At 49.2% G+C, this 21,110-nt stretch overlaps 3 protein-coding genes across 6 annotated transcripts in view; 2 read left to right on the top strand and 1 right to left on the bottom strand.

Moving 5' to 3' along the window:
* Nucleotides 1–29: 29 nt before the first annotated feature.
* On the top strand, nucleotides 30–7,359 carry AIMP2 (aminoacyl tRNA synthetase complex interacting multifunctional protein 2). 3 transcript variants are annotated; one of them, XM_080671642.1, is made up of 4 exons: nucleotides 30–158; nucleotides 3,619–3,825; nucleotides 5,634–5,865; nucleotides 6,837–7,359. In XM_080671642.1, the coding sequence occupies exons 1-4, from the start codon at nucleotides 144–146 to the stop codon at nucleotides 7,259–7,261; spliced, it is 879 nt and encodes a 292-aa protein (XP_080527768.1). In that variant the 5' UTR covers nucleotides 30–143; the 3' UTR covers nucleotides 7,262–7,359. The 3 variants fall into 3 exon arrangements, with proteins under 3 accessions (XP_080527768.1, XP_080527766.1, XP_080527767.1); XM_080671640.1 differs by having other exon boundaries at nucleotides 32–278; XM_080671641.1 differs by lacking the exon at nucleotides 30–158 and adding an exon at nucleotides 340–883.
* The window catches only part of EIF2AK1 (eukaryotic translation initiation factor 2 alpha kinase 1), a 28,449-nt gene continuing 13,820 nt past the window's right edge, over nucleotides 6,482–21,110 (bottom strand). For both annotated transcript variants that reach the window (XM_080671635.1, XM_080671636.1), the window contains exons 10-15: nucleotides 19,465–19,576; nucleotides 17,757–17,857; nucleotides 12,395–12,506; nucleotides 12,140–12,222; nucleotides 10,714–10,947; nucleotides 6,482–8,169 (exon numbers count right to left, since the gene is read on the bottom strand). In XM_080671635.1, the coding sequence (XP_080527761.1) occupies nucleotides 8,038–8,169; nucleotides 10,714–10,947; nucleotides 12,140–12,222; nucleotides 12,395–12,506; nucleotides 17,757–17,857; nucleotides 19,465–19,576 (774 nt within the window). In that variant the 3' untranslated portion in view covers nucleotides 6,482–8,037. The remainder of the gene's footprint in view (nucleotides 8,170–10,713; nucleotides 10,948–12,139; nucleotides 12,223–12,394; nucleotides 12,507–17,756; nucleotides 17,858–19,464; nucleotides 19,577–21,110) is intronic.
* Nucleotides 13,471–17,158, top strand: ANKRD61 (ankyrin repeat domain 61). The gene is made up of 3 exons (XM_080671639.1): nucleotides 13,471–13,767; nucleotides 15,112–15,209; nucleotides 16,120–17,158. The coding sequence occupies exons 1-3, from the start codon at nucleotides 13,552–13,554 to the stop codon at nucleotides 17,063–17,065; spliced, it is 1,260 nt and encodes a 419-aa protein (XP_080527765.1). The 5' UTR covers nucleotides 13,471–13,551; the 3' UTR covers nucleotides 17,066–17,158.

The following is a 21,110-nucleotide window of genomic DNA, read 5'->3' as shown; positions in this document are numbered from 1 at the left end:
GCCAATTAGAGCACACGAACTGTGAGATTCAGAACGCCCGAATCCGGATCAAGAAAGGAGGTGGCCGCGATACGTGGTAGTCTCTGACGGTTTCTGGGCGGTCGTGTCCCCCACCCGCCACCGTCCCTCCTGTGGTTCCCACGATGCCGATGTACCAGGTAAAGCCCTATCATGAGGGTGGCTCATCTCTCAGCGTAGAGCTCCCCACCTGCATGTACCGGCTCCCCAACGTGCACCGCGGGACCAGCAGCCCGGCGCAGAATGCGGGCCACGTGCAGGTAGGAGCGTGACCCCCCCCCATCCGTTCAGTGCGCAGGCGCCAAGGCCTCCCGACCGCTCACTGCGCAGGCGCCGTGGTAGCCAGCTGAGATGCGCGAGTAGGGCCCGGGGTCCCTCCAGGCCCGGCTCGTGTATCAATTTTCTTTTTTTCGCTTATAGCTACTTAAACTTTATTCACAGAAAAGTGAAGAGCACGTAAATGGCCATTTTAAGAATAACCAGTGTCACCCAGGGTAACACAGGTTGTCAGTGCCCCACTTAAATTACCCCAAAGGGCCCGACTTCTGGGATCATGTCCTGCTTTTCTCTCCTGCTGCGCCGCCTAAGGATGCACCCCTAAGCCACGTGAATGGCATGCAGTTCGGTGGCGTGTGTCTGGCTGCTGCTTCTAGACATGATTTCAGAACTCGCTTTGTTGCGTGAAATGAAGTCTTCGTCCTCTGCGGGTCTGCTGTCCCACCGTTTGCCCCATCCCACTGCTCACGGATGGCAGGCCCTTTGTAAACTCCTTCATTTTGCAGTGAATGTTTTTGTACAGGAGCAGGCATAGGCTATTTTACTAGGGATGGAATTGCTGACCCAGCGGGCAGGTCTGCCTTCAAGGGTAAGTACTAGATACTGTAAATTGCTTTGCAGAGTGGTTGCACTGATGTAGGCTCTCACCAGCCGTGTATAAATTTCCTGACGCTGGCATCCTCCCCAAAGCTTATAACCTTAGGAGCCCCCCTTCTGTAGTAGATGATGGCAGTGGGGATAGACAGATGATTAGAAATCCAGCATGAGGAGAGCAACTGGAAGAATAAACTGCTTCCAAATACGTATAAAACCAAGTGGGTAAACACATAGGCCAAGTCATAGTCTAGTCTGAGCAAGAAAAACAACAGCCCAACATTAAAAGGGATGATAAGCAGACTTGAGCATTTCCTCATGCCTCAGATCAAGGGGTGAGATCCAGCTATGCTGGGGCCCTTTTATTATTAATACTAGGGGCCCAATGCACGAATTCGTGCACCTTGAAAGGAACTGTTGGCTGCAAGGCTGCGGTGGGCACAGGGGTGGGTCTCAGCCCATCCTCCTCGCCCCTGCCCAGCCCCTCCCACCGCAGCCCCCCCCCCCCCCCGTCCCGTCAGCCCTGCTCCTGCCACTGCCGCTCCCACACACTGACGAGGCGCCAAGCGATTGGGGCCAGGACTGGCAGCAGGTGCGAGAGGCAGCTGCTGGCCCCAATCGCCCCTCAGGAGCAGGGGGAGGTGGAGAAAACCTCAGGGGCGATCGGGGCCAAAAGCCACTGCTCGCACCTGCTGACAGTGCCGAGTGATGGGGGCCGACACCGGGCATCGGCAGCGGGTGCAGCTCCAGTGCCAGCAACGGATGCAAGCAGGGCCGGCAGCAGGTGCGAGTTCCCCGGGGGATTGCGGCGCGAAGGAGCAAAGAATTTTCAGTAGCCACCAGAGGCTCACCCCGATGACAGCGACCGGTGCCCCACCTTGGTCTGGCGCCCTCGCTCACCTGCTCCACCATCCCACCACAGCCAGTGCCCGCCATGTTCCGCTCGCATGCACGCTCTGGTAGTCAGCGCACGTCATAGCGACCGGTTGTTCGGCCGTTCAGTCCATTTACAGTACCTTATTATTCAAGTGGCATACGGAACTGTTTATTGTTCTTTGTTCCTGCCTTATATTTTTTGCTGTTTGATCTTAAACAAGAGCATCAGGCAAGGAGAGAGGAGAAGGTGGCAATTCAGCTGTAGGGTAAAGAGGAGTTAAACAGATGAGATAAGAGAGAGGCATGTTGCAGGGAGGGAACAGAATGAGGAGAAGTCCAGTGGCCACTGGGGGCATGGTGTGTTTTAGGAATCCCGTGGACTGTATGGCTAGAGACAGAGCAGGGGAGAATTATGCGAAAGGACGCAGCCAAAGGACAAATCATACAAACGATTCAGCAAGCTTTTTAGCTTAGGAGGTTAGCACGGGGGAGGAGGTGACAGGGTCTGCCTCTGTTCTCATCACTCTAGCTGCCATCTTCTGGATGGGTGCGAGGTGACCAGTGGAAGTAGGCCAGGTGAAAAAAAACGGTGTCCTGGACTTGGGCAGGGACAGTGGAGCAGGCACGCTTAGAAGCAAGTGAATTCCAGAAAATTGCCAGCACTGGTGGTGAATCGATCCGCGTGAGAGGGCAGTGTTAGGAGTGACTAGGCGCAGGGGTGGGCAAACTTTTTGACTCGAGGGCCACAATGGTTCTTAAACTGGACCAGAGGGCCGGAACAAAAGCATGGATGGAGTGTTTGTGTGAACTAATATAAATTCAAAGTAAAGGAGCGGAGGGGAGAGCAAGAGAACCCTCCGCTCTTTCGGCTCTGCGGGCCGGATAGAACAGCCGAACGGGCCGGATCCGGCCCGCGGGCCGTAGTTTGCCCACGGCTGGACTAGGGGGAACAGATGTTCCCAAGAATTAAACTTGGCAGCACTCAGATGTGAGCAAGTACACCTACACTCGCATTGTATCGTGACTGCATCTTTCTAATAACTCAAGGTCATTGCCATGTTCCTGACTGTTCTCTCTCATGATGAGCATTTAGCTCATGTTTTATTTTCTCAACTCAAAGTGGACGGTCTATTGTGAGAGCTCAGGAATCTGGAGCTAGTACAATGTGACTGTACTGGGAGGTTTCTTGATATCACTTTATAAGTTAAATCGAGATTGATTTGAGATTTATCATAAACATGATGGGTAACTTATTGTATACCAGTCACTATACCAGGCAAGAAAGACGCAAAAGTTCGGTGAATGAAGAATGTAAGTGTTCCATATGTATACATGTCAGCAGTGAAAAGTTCTAGATGATTCTACACTGAGAGTGCCAGTACTGCCCTGAGAGTGAATGATTTGGGGAATTGACCATTTGACCTCGGACAGACTTCCAAGCCAAAGGACACTTTTTTTTAACCTATATGTGTACCCTTTTCCCTTCTATTAGTATTAATTGAGTTACATTTTCACTGACCCCCCTTTTTTCTATTTGTTTAAGCAAAGTGCTTAATATGAATAAAGAACAATTCGTATTTGTTTTCTATTCTTCTCTGTTCTTAGACTAAATTACCTGAAATTAGTCATACAAAAGGGCTTTCAGTCATGTTTTTTATTTATTTTAAAGCATTTGTGGATCTACTTGCAGGACCTATTAGACAATGGGAGAAATGAGATAATGCTAGTTCGTTTTACTGTTTTTTAAAAGGTGGGAGGTTTGATGAATTTGTGGAACTAAGTAGAAGGCAAGTGATCAAATTAAGCAGACTGCTTTGATCGAGGAAATGAACATTCTGGTGTTGATTTGCTTAGGGAGGGTCTGACCCATCTCTTCAAGCTCTGGAGTCCCGTCAGGATAACATTTTAAAACGTCTGTACGAATTGAAAGCCGCAGTCGATGGTCTCTCCAAGATGATTCAGACGCCAGATGCGGACTTGGACGTAACCAACATAATCCAGGCCGAAGAGCCCACCGCTTTATCAGCCCATGCATTGGACTTAAATTCAGTACTTGGGAAGGTGAGTTCACTTAAAACTAAAGAGCGCCAGCGTGCTAGGTGGTTAGCGCTCGTGTGAGTGGAGCCTTGGCGTGCTGGTTTTTAGAGTGGGACAAAGCACGTTCTTTTCTCCCCGGCGTGATTGTGCCGTTGTGCTGAGTGGGTGCACGAGCTCTAGTGAAGCCAAAGCACATGCTAAAGCTGCTGCTGACCCCTCGGACCCACTGCTGCAGAGGGGGAGTCCGGTACAGCTTCTCCCCATTCCTGGAGCATCCCAGCAGCCGGAGCCCTGGAGAGACAGACCTTGAATCGCTCCCCCATGCTGCCCAGGTTCAGCCGTCCGCCCTGACGCAGAGCAGCCTGAAATTCAGGGCTCTGGCTTGCCCAGAATCCCACCAATCCTGTTGAAACACCTCCCGAGAGCCAGCCACAGGGCCAGATGGCAGGTGTACTTTGCGAAATTCCGTTTGCTCTATTAAAATGAAGTTGCATTGGCCACCTTTAATGGTCAGTCTACAGTATTCAGCCAATTTAGGGTATAGAGACAGGTAAGGAAAGAATGTGTTACTACAAAGTATTACTTACTGGAGGTGTAAAGTGTTTGTCCCAAGAATCCCCGCTAATACCCTCCTGTAGATTGCCGATAGAAATGGTACTACTTGAGAACCTGAAAAATGGAGGTGGAATTAGTCTCTCCCAGGGCTCGGTCTTTTGTCACCTCCAAATCTCTTCACACATGTCCCTGTATCACCCAGTACATGTTTGTGTGCAAAGGCCCCAGGGATACCTGGCAGGCCCTGGGGAGCCAGTCCAGTTGATGAGTCAGTGGTGCCAGTCTCAGCCACTGGGAAGGCTCCCCAGAGCACATGCCGCTGGAGATGAATGTGGATACCTCAGAAGGCACAGTGTCGAGTGACACAGTGTTCAGACAGCTGCAAAGCACTCATCATAGCCCACGTGAAGGGCGTCGGTCAGGAGTGCAAGACCAGAGGCCAGATTGGCTCCAAGAGACTCAACACAGTGCAAACACAAATAACGTAGATACAGAAACGAGATGCTGTTAGGTGGTGAGGTGTTAGAAAGATTTGGTAAACGGAATGTAGTCATACCTCCGTATCCGTGGGGGCTGGTTCCAGGATAATCCCCCTCAGATCCTAAATCGGTATATGCTCAAGTCCCTTCCATGACAGGACAGGACAATGCATAGAATCTGCAGATCCCCAACCATGGATCAAAAGGTTCTCCGTCCTGGCCGGTGTGGATCAATACAGCACTGGCCCACGCACCGAAAGGTTGAGGGTTTGATTGCTGGTCAAGGGCACGTTCGTACCTGGGTTGCAGGTTAGATGCCCAACCCTGGTCAGGACCCACATCGATGTTTCTCCCTCCCTCCCTCCAATCAATGGGAAAATATCCTCAGGAAAGGATTAACAACAAAAGAAATAGTTTTCATTCCCCCGTTGGTTGAATCTGCAGGTGTGAAACCCGTAAAACCCGTAGATAGGAAAAGCCGATTATAATTGCATGTGATTTTTTTTTTTAACTTAGGGACAAATGGAAGTGTCATTCCTAACTTGTTTCACTAATTTGACAGTAAAAGTCAACTTTTTGTCAGGAGCCAGCAGTGCAGGGGCTAGGGGGTGGACGAAGCTCAGAGCCCAGCTCCCCTTCCCTGGGCTGAGTGACCTTGGATAAGTCACGTATCTCCCCAGCACTCCTTTCATCAGCTGTGAGGTAGGATGATGGCAGCACCTCCTTCATGGGCATCAGGGTATAAGAATAGCACCTGGTACAAGTACTCACTCAAATTGCTGTCTGGGTTTCCCCCAGGACTACGGGGCCCTGAAGGACATCGTGATCAATGCAAACCCTGCCTCGCCTCCCCTCTCCCTGCTCGTGCTGCACCAGCTGCTCTGCGGCCAGTACAAGGTCCTGTCCACCGTTCACACGCATTCCGCAGTCAAGAACGTGCCAGAAAACCTCCTCAGGTGCTTTGGCGAGCAGACTAAAAATCAGCCCCGCCACGAATACCAGTTGGGCTTTACTCTCATTTGGAAGAATGGTAAGTAGAGGGGACTGGGTTCAACTCCTATCCTGTGTAGTGAAATGTACCTCATCTATAATAATCTATAATAATAACAGCATAATATGCTAATTAGACCGGACGACCTTCGGACGAAGCCCGGGCTGTGAGGGAAGCCCGGGTCCCAGGTGCCTGCCTGTGGCTGAGGAAGGCAGGCCTACTCTGCACGAATTTCATGCATCGGGCTGCTAGTGATCTTGTCTACCCAGCCTGAGCAGGGGAGTAGCAGCTGTCATGGCCGTCTTGCCCTCACATTCCAAAACCTATCATTACAGGGACACTGATGTTATCTTCCCAGCTGGCCATAAAAGGATGGCAGGGTATCGTTTATTCATTATCCCACTAAAGAATGCCTCCCCTGGTGACATTTATACAGTGAGGTAATGCCATTCACCCAGGGATGCCTTAAGTCTCTGACCTGGGCGAGGGGACTCCTGGTTTCGTCCCCATCCTGCAAATCCAGACACGGGTTGGAGTAGATGGTCTGAGATCCCTTCTAGCTTGAAAACTGTCAGGATCAAGTACCAGACGTGATTACTTTCCTAACATACAGTCTGCACTCTTTATTACTTTTTATATTTTTTATTGATTTTTTACAGAGAGGGATAGAGAGTTAGAAACATCGATGAGAGAGAAACATTGATCAGCTGCCTCCTGCACACCCCCCTACTGGGGATGTGCCCGCAACCAAGGTACATGCCCTTGACCGGAATCAAACCCAGGACCCTTCAGTCCGCAGGCCGACGCTCTATCCACTGAGCCACACCGGTCAGGGCTGCACTCTTTAAACATAGTTTAAACTTTAATATCACACCTAAAAATGTGATTTTTCTCCTTGAAAATACCCCTTTCCTTGCCACCAGTGCACGGTGAGTGGATCCCCTCCCCGCGTGTACAAGTCCTCCTCCGGGTGCTGCTCCTGTTGACATTCACGGGTGTTTTCCTTTCAGTGCCCAAGACTCAGATGAAGTTCAGCGTCCAGAGGATGTGCCCCATTGAAGGAGAGGGGAACATTGCACGCTTTCTGTTCTCTCTGTTCGGCCAGAAGCATAACGCCGTAAATCTGACCCTCATCGACAGCTGGGTAGATACAGCCGTTTTCCAGTTGAAAGAAGGCGGCAGCAAAGAAAAAGCCGCCGTGTTCGGCTCCATGAACTCCGCTCTCGGGAAGAGCCCCTGGCTCGTGGGGAACGAGCTCACCGTGGCCGACGTGGTGCTCTGGTCTGTGCTCCAGCAGGCGGGGGGCCGCAGCGTGCCCGTGCCAGCCAACGTGCAGAGGTGGATGCAGGCCTGCGAGAACCTGGCCCCTTTCAGCACTGCCCTCAAGCTCCTTCAGGGAATCTCGGGAATTGATTGCAAAGGGCTTAGATTTTAAGAACGGTGCTGTTTCGTCCTGTTGTTGGTGAAGGGACTCGCACCAACATCCGTCTTTAGGCCAGTTGTGGGGCGTCAATAAAAGCACCATGTCACCTGCGGGTCTGTTTTATTTCACATTCACGGTATCGTGTACAACATGCCACAGCTGCCAGCCAGGCGGCAGGCCTTTGGGCGCAGAGGTGAGCGGCTCACATTGTGGACTTGGAGGAAGGCAGGAGTCGGGTGCTGTGAAGAACAATGCAGGGGCAGACCATTTCGGGGCACTGAGTACAGAGCTCTGAGAGGGCGTACTGATGCCAAGTTGAAGGTGAGGAGAACAGAAATAGGCTGGGCCACGGACACGGCCAAGTTGAAGTTTTCTCTCGGAGGCAGCAAAGGCAGCCTGGCGTGAACTGGGATGCCCTGGTGGTTACCTGGCAGCGTGTGAGGGTAAAAATAGAATGGCAGCTGTCAAAACCACCAGCCCAGCTTGTGCACAGGCCGGATCTGGGTGCGGAGCACACTCAGATTTCTGCAGAAGCTTCTAGAGAACAGGCAGAGTTCAAAAGAAAAAGAGATGATGATGATGTCTAAACTTTCTGTCTGAGAGACCAGACACTAATACTAAGAAATGCAGGAATAGGAGCTTGTGGGACAAAGGGGAAGGAGTTCAACTGGTGTAGTCAGAGCAGTCGAGTTCCAATGCCATCTATACCCTAATGAAGACTGAAACTACATTCCAGTTGGCTTTAGCTTACAGAGTTGAAGTTCATGTTTATATTTCTAGAGACTAAGCTAGACAGGAACACCCCCATCTTTCATGTCATCCTTAGCCCCTCTGTCCTGAGAAAGGAGGCGTAACTGCTTCTTCAGTTCTTCTATTTCCTTTTCTTGCTCAACTATCTTCATCTGCAGGGTGAGATTAACCTGAAACAGAAATGTTTAAGCTCCATTAAAACGGCTTCTTTCCTTTTAAATACACAAGCACGCCTCACTTTGCACAGTCCCAAAATGCATGGATCCAGTCATCAGTTTAGTGCAGTGGTCGGCAAACTCATTAGTCAGCAGAGCCAAATATCAACAGTACAATTGAAATTTCTTTTGAGAGCCGAAAACCGACTTCTGCACATGGGCCACGAAGTTTCAATCGCACTGTACGTACGCGCCCGCCCGCACGTGGTATTTTGTGGAAGAGCCACACTCAAGGGGCCAAAGAGCCGCATGTGGCTCGTGAGCCGCAGTTTGCCGACCACTGACTTAGTGAAATTAGGCCAGTAACCCAGCAACGTGGTTCAAATGTCCGTTACCACGAGTTTTATCCACAAAACACCAACCTAGAGACGTCCTGATCCGGACAGTCACATCCCTTCACTCAAAGTCAGTCAGTGCATCTGTTAGTCCACACACAGGCCACGTGTGTAGCCAGGCTGCCTCCCTGTCCCAGGGAGACCCAAGTGGCATTTTTTTCAAAAATGGACCACTGAAAGGGGACTGGCCAAGGAGGGCAAGCCAAGGAAAAGCAGTAGTGCTGGAAGTGGAAATCGAGTCAACCCAGAGCACTCACAGGAGACACAGCCGCCCTGGCAATGCTGGCCCTGCCGCCACTGGATGGGTGGGCACCCCCGGAACGAAGGAAGGGGACTTGGCAACAAGTGGAGGGAAATGATGGCGCTGCCCCCGAGAGCGACACCAGCAAAAACCTCACATTCTGTGAACTCGAGAAGACACTTCACAGCGAAAGTTCCCCAGACCAGGTGCCGGAGGCTGAGCCAAACGTACCAGAAGCAGGGCAACTCAGCGCCCTGAGTTACAGGGGAGGGGAGGCGGGCGTGGTTCAAACTACTCTTGAAACACGAATCCTCAATTATACTGCACTAAATGTTCGTTTTACAGGTGGTGGTTTTTCATTTCCATAAGAGAGTTTCAATGCCTTGATACACATTCTGAAGGTCATGGAATAACCCTAACTTTCCCCTGGATTATTAAGACCTCGGCATGGTTTGAGCTCTGCCTGGTCACTCTTAACACTCCTGCTCTACTGTGCAAAGTGAGGACTGCCTGCACATACACTTACTGTGTGCAGGTATGTAGAGGTTCTTTTATAAAAAATTCTAGCCCTGACCGGTTTGGCTCAGTGGATAGAGTGTCGGCCTGTGGACTGAAGGGTCCCGGGTTCGATTCCGGTTAAGGGCATGTACCTGGGTTGCGGGCACATCCCCAGTGGGAGGTGTGCAGGAGGCAGCTGATCGATGTTTCTCTCTCATCGATGTTTCTAACTATCCTCTCCCTTTCCTCTCTGTAAGAAATCAATAAAATATTAAAAAAAACAAAAAAACAAAAAAAAAAAAACTCTACAAGACAGGCGAAATCCTTACCATAAACACAAATACTTGGTCTCCAAACGTTACCTTAACTGGGAGTTAGAAATCCCTTCCATTGGTCATTTAATAACCCTATTGCCATTTTCAAAGTCTCAGAAAAGTACTCCACCTACCTGTTTATCATTCAAGCTAGTAAGATTCAGTTTTACTTGAAAATTAATAAGCCTTGAGTAGGAGATAAATCAACAAAACAGTTACTATAAGAGGTCCCCAAATCAGTGGGCACCAGAGTCACTTCGAGGACCTGCTGAAGCACAGATGGCTGCCCCTCACCCGACTCCCGCCCCCACCCCTGAATGCGGTGAGGTGTGCGGGCGGGCCTGAGGATTCTGTCACGTTCCAGTGACCTAATGCTGCTGGTCTGGAGACGAGACAACCACTGCTCTCTGTAGTGCTGCTCGGACACTGTGTGTCAGCCACTCAGGGTCATCGTAAGGCAGATTCTGACTCGGTAGATGTGGGTGGAGCCCAAGATCCTGTTTCTAATGAGCCCCAGATAATGCTGCTGCTGGTGGTCTGAGGACCACGCTTTGAGGAGCAAAGTGCTCTAGGATCTGTGAACGTATCTTTGAATCAAGCTCAACTCTCAGCAAGTTTCTCAAGCAACAGAATGGGTGAGTCATGTTGCCAGAATGGATGAGTCATACTTGCAGATGAGGGGCCAGCCCTCTGCGGGTCAGGTAGAAGGAAGGGAGTGGGCTGCCCAGGGCAACGCCACGCACAGGACAGAGCGCCAGAATAGCATGTGACTGCTGATGATCTCAGGTTGGCTCAGGCGGTCTCCGGCAGCCCTGCTCACCCTCTGAGAATGACTGCTGTCATTTTACCCTTTGCTCTGTCCCTTTGTACTGGTAGGCATGTTCTAATCATTTATGGAAGGTTACACACCAGAGCTGGAGAGGAGAACTAGTACCTTTTGGCTTAGCGAGATGAGACTGGGCAAATAGTGTGCGACTGGGAACTCAGAATGGGCTCAAACATGGTTTCCATAGACCTCACTGTAAGCTCTACTGTTCTTCATGAAATAGGACTCAATTTAAACACATTCTAAGCGCCATATTTCCCCCAGCATGAAAAAACCTGTACATACACTTCCGGAATTCTGGAAAAGGTCGCTCTGCAGCAGCTGCACAGCAGACGGCCTGTGGGATGCGTTCTTTCTGGTCAGCTCCTGGATGCACCTGGCTTGGACGGGACACCTCTGGCGGAGGGACTCGGGCATCTGACCAGTTCTCAAGCCCATCAGAACGTGTGCGCGCTCCATTTCTGTCCCAAACGGCTGGAAGAGCTCCAAGAGGATCACACCCAAGCTGTACATGTCCGACTGCAAAAGGGGGGAGGGCCGTGGAGTGATGAGATACACAGCGAGCATCACAGGTCCACGTCAGTACGCCGTCCTCTCCAACAGGAGAGCATTCTTAGAAAGGATGATTCATAGTCTCTAACGAACGGCTGGCTCATCTCTCGCTGGCAATTCCCTGCCAGCCAGATCTACTGCGAGGTGGCAAGTCCTGTCACAAAGCCGCTCCCTTTAATACCAAAAGGGGCTCGTGGGACAAAGGACTGACGGCCAGGTGAGGACAGGATAATCCCGTCACCACAGCAGTCTGTACCATCCACCTGACTCCATCCACCCCTCCTTGGCCCGCCGGACACAGATGTGAGCTCCCTCGAGCTGGGGCCACATGTGTCCCAGGGGCCTCCGCCAACCTCACCCTGCTTCACTTACAGTAGGAAGTCTTGGCAAAGCTTAGCACTCTGCAGAGACTCTGTGCTTCTTCTCCTGAAAATAAGTTTCTTAGGAAGGCCTTGACTACACATGTTTTCTGAAACGACCATGGTTCTTTTCGGGCAGCTCTTTCCCAATCAGGTACCTGAGTTGCAGGTTCACTCCCCACCCTGGGGGGAGAGGGGCGCGAGTGCCAGAGGCAACCAATCGCTACGTCTCTCTCACACCAATGTTCTCTCTCTCTCTCTCTCTCTCCATCCCTCCCTTTTACTCTCTCTAAAAATCAATGGAAAAAATATCCTTGGGTGAGGATTAACAAAACAAAACAAAGAAGTTCAATGATTCATGAAGAAGAATAGACTTTATGAGGTTTCATGGTGAGAGAAGGAGTTACCGTTCCTTCCGGAAACAGTGTGGATTAAAGGGACACGCTGCCCCAGAGCATTATTTGGCACTTACTTGAGCTTGGAAACAAGAATGGAAGGCTGAAAAGAGGCCTCTGAATTCTCACTTCCTGGGGTAAATGTGACACTCTGAAGGGAAAGCTCATTTCACACACTGTTCGCTATGCCCATGGGTTTAGAAATCGTAAAGGACCTAAAGAAACGCAGGCAGGTTCCGCTGCAGAGTGAAGTTTCCTGTTCGGTCCGCTGGGCGCTGGGCGCGTCGATAAACTACAGGACTGTCATCTCCAAGCCCCGCCCTGGGAACCTCCACTGCACGCGCGGTGCTTCTGTTCTGACAGCTGCAGGGAGCCCAGCAAAAGGGAAGACGCAGGAGACACTACCTGGGCATCGTACTCAGATCCTTCCAACTGTTCGGGAGACGCGTACAGACAGGTGCCCACTCTGGAAGTATGTGTTGGTGGTCCTGTGATTTGAAAAGCTACACGTTAAATACGGCAGCATTAACACGTGCAGGCACGCTGACTCTGCGTACAACAACTCGCCGTCTCTACCTCACTTCGCTATTAAATCTTCATAATTCTCTTTAAATAGTGACATCTTATTTTCTTTAATGGAAAAAAAGTGCCAAAACTTACTCTTCCCGTCCCCGCTGGTCCAGTCTGGGTTCTGTATGATGCCTGTGCAGGCCAGACCGAAGTCTCCTATTTTCACTTGCTGATCAGGGCCATGAAGAAAAATATTTCTGGGCTATGAACAAACAGAACAAGTGAATTCCTTTGTGTTCTAAAAACAAACAGTAAAAATGTCTGGATGTTAGAGAATTTTCAGCTCAGGAGCAAGTAGCCCCTCAAAAGTTAAAAATCAGAGCAGTGGTTCTCAAACTCAGCCACACATCAGAGTCCCCGGGGAGCTTTTTAAAAAAATCACACCCAGCTGGTGTTGCTCAGCAGTTGAGGAGCGACCCAGGAACCAAGGGGTCATCGGTTCGATTCCCAGTCAGGGCACATGCCCAGGCTGCAGGCTTGATCCCCAGTAGGGGCGTGCAGGAGGCAGCCAATCGATGTTTCTCTCTCATCGATGTTTCTTGTCTCTCTTCTTTCTTCTCTAAAAATCAATTAAAAATATTTTTAAAAATAAAAATAAAAACGACTGTCCTCTCCAACAAGTCCAACACTACAGTTTTTCTTAAAGAAAAAAAAACTTTAAGAAAATGTTTTAAGCTCCCAGATAATTCTGTTAGCCAGGATTGGGGCCGACTAAGTCACACTGTAAAGGTACACACTTGGCTCTATGTAAGCAACCACCACAGACCCGAAACATCCCCCAGTGGAACTAACCCTATGCCAGTGAAACACTGCACCTGTATTGGGGGCGGGGAGAATTCCACTAAAATCTAAACATTCAGGTTAAAAGTTGGGTTTTCTTATTTTAAATGTAGTCATTCTAATTTTTATTTTAATGTATAATTGTGTTTTAGCGTTGTTAGTTTGTTTTCTCTCTAGCTAAATGGAAAGAGAAAATAGCATCTTCCATGTAAGATGATAATTTGGGTACGTTTTTGTGATCAAGTAGAAAGTCCTAAAACCTGTGCTTGTATTTGACACCATGTGAGATAGGAACAAAGAATGAAAAAGTTTGGCTCTGATACCAAAATGAGCCGTGTTCACGGAAACGGTTCCCAACAATTCTAGAGCAGTTCTAGAACTGAACGGCAGGAATCATAAGTGCGCGGGAACTGACCCATTCCGTAACAAGCTCCCCTGACCTCTGAAGTCACTCCTAGGTGTTTCTCATGGGAAACATAGTCAAGAGAGGCAGCAGGGAGCTGGTCGCTGACGGGGCCAAGTCCCCGGAGGAGGGCCCACGGGAGGCGCTCCACGCCAGGCTCTACGAAGCCATCATGACGGAAGACTGCGCTGCCATCCAGGCCCTCCTGCGCAGCCACCCCGTCAACCAGCCCCTGACGGTCCTGGCCAGCTCCACCAGCTGCGGCTTACTTCTGACGCAGGTACCTCTTCCCCGCCCGTCCCTTCCAGAGAAAAGACCCATGATGCTTGGAAGGACCACCACCAAGTTCTTGCGAACTCATGAGACCTCCTGGCTGTCCCCACCAGGCCCGCGGCCGGACAGTGTGCGCCCGCAGCCGACACCGCCCTCCCAGTTATCACACTGAGGAGGGAAAAGACGAGCGCTCTTGGCCTGCGGACTGAAGGGTCCCGGGTTCGATTCCGGTCAAGGGCACGTACCTTGGTTGCGGGCACATCCCCAGTGGGAGGTGTGCAGGAGGCAGCTGATCGATGTTTCTCTCTCATCGATGTTTCTAACTCTCTCTCCCTCTCCCTTCCTCTCTGTAAAATATCAATAAAATATATTTAAAATAAAAAAAAGAAAAGAGCCGAAACCGGTTTGGCTCAGTGGATAGAGCGTTGGCCTGCGGACTCAAGGGTCCTGGGTTCGATTCCGGTCAAGGGCATGTACCTTGGTTGCGGGCACATCCCCAGCGGGAGGTGTGCAGGAGGCAGCTGATCGATGTTTCTCTCTCATCGATGTTTCTGGCTCTCTATCCCTCTCCCTTCCTCTCTGTGAAATATCAATAAAATATATTTAAAAAAAAGAAAAGAAAAGAAAAGAAAAAAGAGTAGACAGGCGCTCTTTCGGCTGGAGGGACAGTAACGTCGCCTCTCAAACATACCAGTGGTGGCTGGGTCCGTGTGACGGAATTATTTTCCCCTTTTACATATAACTTTTCATTTTCTAAACGTTTATACAATAATGATTACCATTATCATTGATTTCCTTTGGGAAAAGTGACCCTCCTTCACCCCGCCCTCTTATCTTGCAGCCACGCTGTAAAGCCACTACTCACATACGTGTTTTTAAGAGCAGCATAAACATCTCTGCTAATCACACACAGAACATTTGCTGCTTATCTCTGAAGCCCTGGAAGGGTAGGTTTGACTACTGATACTATGGCAAAACCTTAAAAAACACAAAACCTACTTGTCCATCACCCTGCAGCTTAGTTTAAGGGCGAAGCGGCTTAATAGCAATTGCCATTGATTTTACACTTCGAGCGCCTCACCACAATCAACTTTCAAAGCTCTGACCGGGTTATTTTGTTGCCTTGGTAAGCGTGCCCTTCTGTAACACACAGATTTTATAATATCCATCAAACTCATTAGCTGTGGGTCAGTGCCAACAGGCCAGAGAAAAGGGAAATGTCAGTGACATATCAGGGACGTACTGCACCGAGATACATAAACCGCTGGTTTGCTTTGGAATGGCAAGCTAACAGCATGTCCTTCTAACCACGCAGGACACTTGCAATGGACTTGGACTGTTCCCCCTGAAGCAGACGCAGGCCATCATCCCCATCCACCTGGCCGCCGAGCACCGCAAGGCACAGAGTCTGCACTGTTTGTTAGAACACGGTGCTGACCCGGAAGTCAGGTGAGTAACTCAGCAGGTGGCCATTTCTAAACGAGGAGACACGTGATCTGGACGTTAGCTTTCCCAGTCACGTCTGGGCTCCTCCACTCCGCAGGAGTTGTGGACTAGAAAGTATCAGGTTTTGAACAAACCGATTTCTTTACTAATTAGAGGAGATACGCTGAAAAAGTGGGGAGAAATGCAAGAGCACCAGTCAGCCAGCCCACTGAAAGCATCCCGAGTACTAGGCGCTTGGCAATCGTGTTCCTCACAATCCTTCCCCTCTCTCTGCCAAAACAAAGGGATTTTGGAGGCAATCCTGAGAGATTTCAGGGAAAAAGTAGATGAGGGCCAGGTTGTAAAAACATGCATCCGCCCGGGTGGAAGCAGGGAACGAAGACGGATGGGCCTCCCTAAGCACAGAGCGGCTGTGGGTCTCCAGATTCAACCCTGTCACCTAATCCAGCGGTCGGCAACCGGTGGTGCGTGGACCACTGGTGATCCGTGAGGTCCAAAGGTTGGCGACCACTGATCTAACCCACCTACACACACAGGGAGCGTCAGGCACAGGGGCAGATGCAGAGCCGATCACACGCAAGTCCACAGAGCTCAGCTCCGCACTGCGAGGAGCTGCGGTACCAACAAAACGGAGACACAGCCCTGGAGAGGCCCCAGCCCGTGCACGAGTAACAAAGTGAAAACAAGCTGCCGGAGGAGGCTGGGGCCCCCGTGCACTGATGCATACCACCCATCCCCCAAAGCGCTGTGATACCCCGAAAAATTAAACAGCAACGCAGATTTACAAACCCTTTTTTGTAACTAAGTAAGGGCGGGGATTACTTATAAATGTCACCTTCTTTAGCGCTAATTCCCCACGTAGAGCCATTTCCACTGTGTATTCAGTGTAACCAGCGCTCACTACCTATTCCAGGGACACACGAGGCCTCACCACGCTCCACCTGATGCTACTGCACTGGCCCATCACCTCCACCGTCCAGACAAAGCCGGGGAACAGAATCCAAAGGCTCCTGGCGGACATTCAGAATAACGCTGTGACGTGTCTCCGCATCCTGTGCGAGCATGGAGCTCAAGTGAACGCTCGGGTGAACAACAGTCACAAGCATTCCGCCCTCCACCTGGCGATAAGGTACGGGACCTACCCGGTCCTCTCCATTTTAGCCCAAAACGGTGCGCAGGTGAATGCCATTAATGAATCCAGCATGACTCCCCTGCACATGGCTGCAGATATACTGAATAAGGAGATGATGGAAACGCTCATCGCCTGTGGAGCCAACGTCAACTACGCGGTCCCTTTCACGGGGAACACGGCCCTGAAGCTGGCGGTGTGCGCCGCGTCCAGCAAAGCGGGCCGGGTGCTGGCGGCAGGGCTGAGCTGCATCCGTCTGCTGCTGCTGCACGGAGCCGAAGTCAACGTCCAGGACCACAAGGGCCAAACAGCTCTCCACGAGGCATGCTTTGCAGGCAGAGAGACGGTCATCGACCTCTTGCTTGAATGCGAAGCCAACATTAACATCCTCACGAAGAACGGGGAATCTCCCATACACATGTACCTCCAGCGCAGTTCCAACATACGGGACACCGCGCTTCTTGCCAAGTTGCTCTACCGCTCTTACCCCTTGAGACTGACCAATAACCAAGGAATTCTGCCTGCAGGGCTCATGCTATCAGAATTCCATCTCTTAAGGGAATCCCTAATTAAGCTGTCTCAAAAACCCTTCTCCCTAGAGGATATCTGTAAGAGAAACATCAGGAATATTTACGGGGAGAGATACAAACAGCAGGTAAAGCGCCTTCTCCCGGAGAAAATCTGGAGTGCTGTCTACGGGTATTACGACCTGGCTTGCCTCTTGAAATAAGACCTCACAGTGTCACGGTGCCACAGGGTTTCAGAACGCCAGTCATGGTTTCTGGCTAGACAGGTACCCAGAAAATAACCCATTTGCCGCCTCCATCCCAAACATACAAACTACTGGTTCTTAAACGTCTTCAAAAAATAAAATGATTTGCCTATTACCTTTTTGTTTCTAGATATTCTTTTAAATGCATTTTCCATGTTTTAAATTTTGCCTAAAAGGTAAGCAACTTATTTTAAAACTCTCAGCCAAAGAAGTAAAAATGTTTTCTGTCTTTCTTGATAGTGTTTTGTGGATAAATGTTGGAATAGTAACTATAGATTTTGAAAACAGCAGAATGAAATTTCCTATGTTAAATTTCCTTTAAGACAGATAATCATAAAAACAGATTTTACCTCTAAGACTGAATTAATAGATGAATATTTTTGTCAGCATTAAATACACTTAGCATCATCCATTACAGCAGTACTCAGGAAAAACAGTGAGAACATTCAAATGCCCAAAGTTTACTGCTTTTAAATTCAATCAAGTTTTTATGTTCTGGACCTAAAAAAAGGATGATTTACATGAAAGTAATGGCACCCTTCTAGATAAATGAATAAATGAACTAGGGTACGTAGTCCCCTTAATTCAATGAATCAGCACCAAGTCAGCCCAGATAAGAAGTTTTAATGATTTCATCTTTGCCACTTACCTTCAGGTCTCTGTGCACAACCCCCATGCTATGGATGTAAAATACACCTTCCACCAATTCTTGAAAAATTTTTGTTGCAACACTGGCCATAACGTAAGGACCTGAAGTTAAAAAAAAAAGAAAGTTTTATTTCTCTAATTTTTTTTACTCATTAATATCTAAATATTGTCTAAATACATTAACATCTGACACCTACACAACCTTCAGATTTTCAACAAAGTCAACGCTCCAAAGAATGGTTCAAACCTAGAAGGCTCCTCAGCTAGTAAAGATGCCATCGAGCCGAAACCGGTTTGGCCCAGTGGATAGGGCATCGGCCTGTCGGCCTGTGGACTGAAGGGTCCCGGGTTCGATTCCGGTCAAGGGCATGTACCTTGGTTGTGGGCACATCCCCAATAGGGGGTGTACAGGAGGCAGCTGATCGATGTTTCTCTCTCATTGATGTTTCTAGCTCTCTATCCCTCTCCCTTCTCTCTGTAAAAAATCAATAAAATACACACACACACACATATATATTCTTAAAAAAAAAAAAAAAAAGAACAAGAACACTGTAGGCCCCTTTCTCCACCCCGAATGAGCCTGCTTTGTTATCAACAGCTCACACCTACTCCACACCCTCCTTTCTGCTACCTATCATACAGTTTAGGGACCTGTGTGTGGGTAACAGCAATGGTTCCACTAAACAGGAGTGAGGAAACGTTTTTCTGCCAAGGGCCATGTGGATATTTATAACATCATTCAAGGGCCATACAAAATTATCAACTTAAAAATTAGCCTGCTAGACCAGCCAGTGTTGCTCAATGGTTACGCATAGACCCATGCACCAGGAGGTCACAGGTTCAATTCCAGGTCAGGGCACATGCCTGGGTTGCGGGCTTGATCCCCATCAGAGAGCGTGCAAGAAACAGCCGATCAATGATACTCTCCCATCACTGATGTTTCTCTCTCTCTCCCATTCTCCCTTCCTCTCTGAAATCAATGAAAATATATTTTAAAAATATATATATTAACCTGACTCCCTGGCTGATATGGCTCAGTTGGCTGGTCATCCCATACACCAAAAGGTCGAGGGTTCGACTGCCGGTCAGGGCATATACCCTGGTTGCAGGTTCAATCCCCAGTCAGGGTGTGTATAGGAGGCAACCGATAGATGTTTCTCTCTCATATCCACCTTCCTTCTCTCCCTCTCCCTTCCTCTCTCTACAATCAATAAAAACATATCCTTAGGTGAGGACATATATACACACATATATATTAACTTGATAGCATTTCTAGGGAATATACAGCTGCAGGAGAGGGAGGGAGATCTGGAGCTTGAGTGAGACAAACTTTTGACCACATGCCTTCCTATAATGGTTCCTTTTACTGTTTCTTTTTGTAAGAATACCACATTTTCAGGTTAAAAAATAAAAACAAGTATTTAAATTTTTCCTTAAAAAAATTTAAAGATCTTTCCACCCTAAATCAGTTTCCTAAAGATCCTTCCACCCTAAATCAGTTTACTACTTAAATATCAACAAACTATGTATCTATCAGAGGAAATTAACTTCCAATTACTATTTGTTTTTGAAAAATGTTGAAATAAGCGTAATTGTTTTTTTGGTTTAAAACAGAGATTTTTTTCCATCTAAAGACCTGGCAGCAGGAGGCGGCGGGTCCTCCTGTCTTTACCCCCAGCCCCGCACCTGCAGAGCCACGTGGTACTTACAGGCAGACTCATCCACACACTCCCGGCTCCGCCTGTTCCTCTCCACGATCCAGTCCCACAGGGAGAGCTCACACAGCTGCATCTGGATGTGCAGCATCAGGTGGTATTGCATCTAGGGGGCGACACAACACTGGTCCCATCTCTGAACCACTTACGTTATTCATTTAGTCAACAAACACCCACTTGCCTACTCTGGGCCAAGCACTGGCCTGAGTGATCAGGATAAAGGTGACACACATGCCTGCCCAAGATGCCCAAAGTCTAGTGAAGGAGATGGAGAAGGAAAGCAATACTTAAAACTGTGTGTCGTGCCCTGACCGGTTTGGCTCAGTGGATAGAGCGTCAGCCTGCGGACTGAAGAGTCCCAGGTTTGATTCCGGTCAAGGGCATGTACCTTGGTTGCAGGCACATCCCCAGTAGGGGGTGTGCAAGAGACAGCTGATAGATGTTTCTCTCTCATCGATGTTTCTAACTCTCTACCCCTCTCCCTTCCTCTCTGTAAAAAATGAGTAAAATATATTTTTAAAAAAAAAAACAAAAAACTGTGTGTCGTATTCCAAGTGGGCAGGGGTAGGCCTGCTGGAGTTAGGCAGGTGTCAAAAGGGAGAAGCTCTCAAATGTGACACTGCGGCACTGAAACTGTTTGGTTGCTCACTACATGAACAGTTTTGAAAGCTAAAATCCTGTCCTATGTAATAAAAGGCTAATATGCAAATTGTCCCCTCAGGAGTTCAAAAGACTGGGAGTTCAACCACTTGCTATGACGTGCGCTGACCACCAGGGGGCGGCACGGGACGAAGGAAGGCCCCGGCCAGCCAGCGGCTGGCAGCTGGGGAAGGCAGGCCTTGGCGACAGCGGCAGCCCTACCCTGCTTGAATTTCCTGCCCTGGGCCCCTCTAGTCAAGTACAAAAGGGTGGCTACATGCCATCTGCTACTCTGTACATCCGCAGTATACACATAGTTGGGTTAGCTTCCCATTGCACATAACTACCAGCCTGTCCAAGGAAACAGTAAGCGAAAACTTAGCTCACTGTAGCCCACTGATTGAGGCATCAGGAACATTTTCCCAATTTATACAGAGAAATAAAGTTCTTCTGAATAAAATTTCCTCAAACCCAACTCCTTTGCATTCAGGTTTATGTTCAAAGTTTCATGTTTCATAAAAAGTCACTTGCACACACCAATTGTTCCCGGACAATGCGTTAATTCTGTGTGTACACACAGTTGTGTAATCTAATATGACCAGTTATGCGCAGACCCTGTCCATCTTCAGGCTTTTTAACACTAATACTTGACCCTGGAGCGAGGACGCTGGAGTCTCACCGGCGCCTCAGTGTAACCCTCCACAAGCGTCGCCTGAAACCTGGCCTGGCAATCCTACTCGGACTCCTTAAAGCCATGTCCAAACGTAGAAAATCTGTCTGCATGAAGATGTATTATAACCCAGTGTTAACATTCACCGCAAACAGACCGTGCACCATGCTTCCCACTCCAGGGTACACATATGATACTGTCCCCCAGGGGTCCTCAAACTTTTAAACAGGGGGCCAGTTCACTGTCCCTCAGACAGTTGGAGGGCCGGACTATAGTTTAAAAAAAAACTATGAGCAAATTCCTATGCGCACTGCGGGCCCGGGAGGCGTCG

Source organism: Plecotus auritus, assembly GCF_963455305.1.
Source record: "Plecotus auritus genome assembly, chromosome: 6".
NCBI lineage: Eukaryota > Metazoa > Chordata > Mammalia > Chiroptera > Vespertilionidae > Plecotus > Plecotus auritus.
This window is presented reverse-complemented; position numbering and strand designations above follow the sequence as displayed.